Consider the following 4,786-nt stretch of genomic DNA (forward strand, 5'->3'; position numbering starts at 1 on the left):
CTGGGCAGGCCTGAGCTTGGTTGGTTTCTGCCCCTGGGTGGAGGCAGTCCTGAGCTCCAGCAGTGTCTCCTGTTAGCGGGATATATCTGGGGCTTCCCCAGGTCCTGGTTCCTGAACTGGTGGGTGAGGTGCATCTGGGCCAGGCTTGGGCTTCGGTAGGTGAGTCCTGAGCAGTCTTGAGCTCCAGCAGGCCTGTGTCAGTGGTGTGATGGACTTGGGCCTACCTTGTGCCCTGGCTTCCGCGCTGGTCAGTGAGGCAGATCTGGGCCAGGCTTGTGCTCCAGTGGGGGTTTGCCACTGGGTGAAGGAGCTCCTTGGCCGGGCCTGAGCTCCAGAGTGTTTTTGTTGGTGGCAGAATGGACTCGGGCCTATCCTGGGGACCTGGCTCCCATGCAGGTCAGGGAGGCGGATCTGGGACAAGCCTGAGCTCTGTGTGGGTCTACAGCTTGCCATAGGAGATTCTGGGCAGGGCCAGAGCTTCAGCAGGTGTCTGCTTGTGGGTGGTGGCGGTCCTGAGCTCTGGCAGGGTCTGCCAGTGGTAAAATGGACCTGTGCCTACTCTGGGTCCAAGCTCCTGTAGATGTCATCCAGGAGGGTCTGGTTCCTCCTCAGTTATGGCCAGTGTCTGACAGTGGTGGGAGGGACCTGGATTTGCAGTGTGGTCTGGCTACAGGGCAGGTTGGTGAGGCTGATCTGGGCTTCCTCTGAGCTCAGGTAGGGATCTGCTTGTGGTCTGAGGCAGTCCTGGGCCAGCCCTGATCTCCAGCCAGTTTCTGCCCCTAGGAGGATTCAGTCCTGAGCTCCAAAAATGTCTGCTGTGGGCAGGATGTACCGGGGCTTCTCTGGGCCCTGGCTCTTGCGAGGTGCATCTGGCCCTGACCTGAGCTCAGATGTTTTTCTGCAGGTGGGTGGTGGCCGTCCCAGGCACAAGCAGGGCTTTTCCAGTGGCTCGATGGACCTGGGCCTACCTTATGCCTGGCTTCCGCGCTGCTCAGTGAGGCAGATCTGGGCCAGGCCTGAGCTCTAGTGGGGGTCTGCTGCTGGGCAGAGGCAGTCCTTGGCTGGGCCTGAGCTCCAGAGTGTTTTTACTGGTGGCGGAATGGACTTGGGCCTACCGTGGGACTGAGGTGCCATGCAGGTCAGCAAGGCAGGTCTGGGTCATAACTGAGCTCTGGTGTGGAGTCTGCTGGTAGGCAGTGGTGGTCCTGAGTTCTAGGAGGGTTCTGCCAGTGGTGTGATGGAAACAAGCCTGCCCTTGGACCAGGATGCCATGCTGGTGGGTAAGTTGGATCTGGGTCAGGCCTGAATCTGTCAGTTATCTACTGGTGGTGGGATCATCCTGATTTAAGCTGTACCCTGGCTCCCACTCAGGTCAAGGAGGTGGATCTGTGCTGGGCCTCAGCTCCTGCAAGGTCTGTTAGGTGGGTGGAGGCAGTCCTGTGCTCCAGCAGGGTTCTGCCAGTGGTGTGATGACCCGGGCCTACCCTGGGCCCTGGATCCCTGTGCAGCTGGGCAAGGCAGATCTGGGATGGGCCTGAGCTCTGGTGGAGGTGTGCCACTGGGCAGAGAAAGTCCTTGGCCAAGCTTGAGCTCAGACGGATGTCTGCAGGTCGGGAGATGTATTCGGGTCTACCCTGTGTCTGAGCTCACGCACAGGTCAGCAAGGCAGATCCGGGCCAGGCATGAGCTCAGGCAGGAGTCTGGTGATGGGAGGAGGTGGTCTTGAGCTCCAGCAGGGCTTTGGTGGTGGCATGATGGAAACTGGCCTACCTTAGGCCCTGGCTCCCATGCTGTTCAGCGAGGTGGATCTGGGCCAGGCCTGAGTCTGGCCAGGGTCTGCTGGTGGCAGGAAGGAATGGGCCTACCCTGAGCCCTGGCTCCCACACTGATGGCAAGGTGGATTTGGGCCAGCCTTGAGATCAGGAGGGGTTCTGCTAGTGGGCGGAGGCAGTCTTGATCTTTCAACCAGCGGGGTTCTGCTGGTTGTGGGATGGACCTGGGCCTACCCTGGGCCCAGGATCCTGTGTGGGTTGGTGAGTCATAACCTGCTCGTACCTGAGCTCCTGCAGGTGTCTACCAGTGGGCAGAGGCTGTCCAGACCTCTGGAGAGGTCTTCCAGTGTTGGGATGGACCCAGGGCTACCTTGGGTCTGAGCACCAGTGGATGTCGCAAGGAGTGTCTGGGCTGGGCTTCAGTTCTGGCAGGTTTCTGCCAGTGGTGAGATTTACCCAGCGCTTGCCTGGGCCCTGGATCCCGGGCTGGTCAGTGAGGTGAATTTGGGCCCAGCTTGAGCTCCGGGGTGTGTCTGCCAGTGGGCCTGTGACAGTGGCGCAATGGACCTGGGCCTACCTTGTGCCCTGGGTTCCACGCCGGTCTGTGAGGCAGATCTGGGCCAGGCCTGAGCTCTGATGGGAGTTTGTTGCTGGGCAGAGGTGATCCTTGGCTGGTCCTGAGCTCCAGAGTGTTTTTGCTGGTGGCGGAAAGGACTCAGGTCTACCCTGGGACCAAGTGCCATGCAAGTCAGCAAGGCAGGTGAGGGTCATGCCTGATCTCAGGCTGGAGTCTGCTGGTGGGTGGAGGTGGTCCTGAGCTCTGGTGGGGTTCTACTTGTGGCATGATGAACCCTGGCCCACCCTGGGACTTAGCTCCTGAGGTAGTCAGCGAGGTGGATATTGGCCAGGCCTGATCTCAGGTGGGGCTCTGCCAATGGCAGAATGGACCTGGGCCTACTCTGGGCCCTGGCTCCTGCATGGGTTCAAGAGGCCTATATGTCACAGAATCTCTGACCATGATTTTTGCAGTCAGTGAAGCAGTCTCAGCTGAGACTACACAGAATTCTCTAAGGGCCACATTGCCGATAGAGATGGCTTAGACTTGCCCACAGTTCATTTGTGGCTTCCAACATCTCATGTCTTTATCAGGATGTGGTAGAGAAGACTCCTGATGTCCCTGGTGGATCCAAAGTACTCTCAGCCAGAACCTATGCAGAGGAACCTAAGGTAGTTTTCAGATTTAGCTTCTGCAGGTCTTCAGAGTCCATATGACTCATGCCCAGGCTGAGATGTCAGGGTCAACTGATCATGTCTTCTGGCTGTCCACTATTTTAGCTCTCTGGTTTTACCTCTCCACTTCATCAGAGCCACACTTATTAGGCATCTGGAATATTTCTTCCCCCCTTACATTAGAGCCACCTTATTGCTGACACATGGTACGCAACAGCACAGTTTTTGGTCACAAGAAACAATTCCCCTAACCACCCACTTCCAGTGCTTCCTCTTGGCATGCTGTTGCCCAGAGGCAGACTGGGTGGGTATATCAGGCACTGTAGTCCTTGTAGTCAGGAAGTGGAGATGAATGGCCGGAAGGCTGGCCCTTCTCATAGCCTTTTTCCCTGCCTGTTTGGCCTCCTCAGGCAGCTGAGGCATGGGGAAGGTGGGAAGCACAGGCTCGCTAGGACTCCTTTTGGTGATGCCAGTGAAATGGGAAAGATCCATGGGGCACGGGTGAGGCTTAACCCTTGGAGGCACAGGCTTCCCCTGGAACATGCAGCCTGGCCCCTGGTTTTTCTGGTGCTTTAATATAAGGTATGTCGCCATGGCTGTATTGAATTTCCTAGTGGTCAGAGACATCCAGGTCTTATATGGATCATAACCCAGATCACACAGAATGGTCATTATTTCTGGATCTGGGTGTTTGGTGAGTGCCTCAGTAAAATGCTGGGGTACATACTGCTCACCCTGTGTCAGCCATGGGTGCTGAAGAATTTGCTTGGCTGTGGGCCGTTTCCTGGGGTTCAGGGTCAGTATTTGACGAATAAGTCGACGCGCCTCCACTGGAACACGGTGAGGGATGTTGTATGTTCCAAGCACGATAAGCCTCAGTAAATCCTGAGTGGTGCGCCCCACAAAAGGGCGGGTCCCAGTCAACAAAAAGTATAGCATGATGCCCAGGCTCCAGATGTCCACTTGGGGGCCCTCATGTGCTTGCCTCAGGACCACTTCGGGGGCAAGATGTGAGAGAGTGCCCCAGAAGTGCCTGAGATTTTGGCCAGAGGTAAACCAGGTGCTGAGGCCAAAGTCAATAAGTTTTATGTTGCCTCTGGCATCTACCATGACATTCTCTGGCTTAAGGTCTCGGTGCACAATTCCCTTGTCATGGCAGTAGTCCACGGCACCCACCACCTGTTTGAAAAATCTGCGGGCCTTTTCCTCCTGCATGCCACCTGGTGGAATATGGTCAAATAACTGTCCCCCATCTGCGTATTCCATTATGATGTAAATATTTCTTTGAGTTTCAATGATCTGAAATAATTGAATGATATTCGGATGATAGTCTAGGCTCCTCATAATATTTGGTTTTGAGAGTACCTGGATATTCTTCTCATTTTTACACACCACTTTGACTGCCACTTTTGCCCCAGTGAGGTGATGGCGAGCTAGTTTTATCTGGCTAAATCCGCCATGCCCAATGACCCCTAGAAATTCATAGTGGTCCTTGACCACTTTCTTCTTGCAGGAGCTGGGCCTCTGAATGTTCTGACTATGCATCCTCAGCAGAACTACCACTAAGGATGCTAGCCCAAAAAATAACAGAATAAAACAGTATCAAAAAAGCCAACCACCAACCACTAAACGCACTATCTGGGTATCCGACAGGTCACCACCAAGAGCTTCCTGTACTTGTGGACAAAAACTACCACAGTCACTTTCTCATATATCTTACTGTTTGAAACTTTCTCACAATGGCTCCTTGTGACATCAAAGCAAGCAATCACCCAGTCATACTT

General features: G+C 55.1%; 1 protein-coding gene across 1 annotated transcript; it reads right to left on the minus strand.

Annotated features, from left to right (window-relative positions):
* Window positions 1–3,176: 3,176 nt before the first annotated feature.
* Window positions 3,177–4,547, minus strand: LOC114094902 (sperm motility kinase 2B-like). Its single transcript, XM_027938074.2, has one exon. The coding sequence runs from the start codon at window positions 4,545–4,547 to the stop codon at window positions 3,177–3,179; it is 1,371 nt and encodes a 456-aa protein (XP_027793875.2).
* Between the last annotated feature and the right edge of the window lie 239 nt (window positions 4,548–4,786).

Source organism: Marmota flaviventris, chromosome 4 (assembly GCF_047511675.1).
Source record: "Marmota flaviventris isolate mMarFla1 chromosome 4, mMarFla1.hap1, whole genome shotgun sequence".
Taxonomy (NCBI): Eukaryota; Metazoa; Chordata; class Mammalia; order Rodentia; family Sciuridae; genus Marmota; species Marmota flaviventris.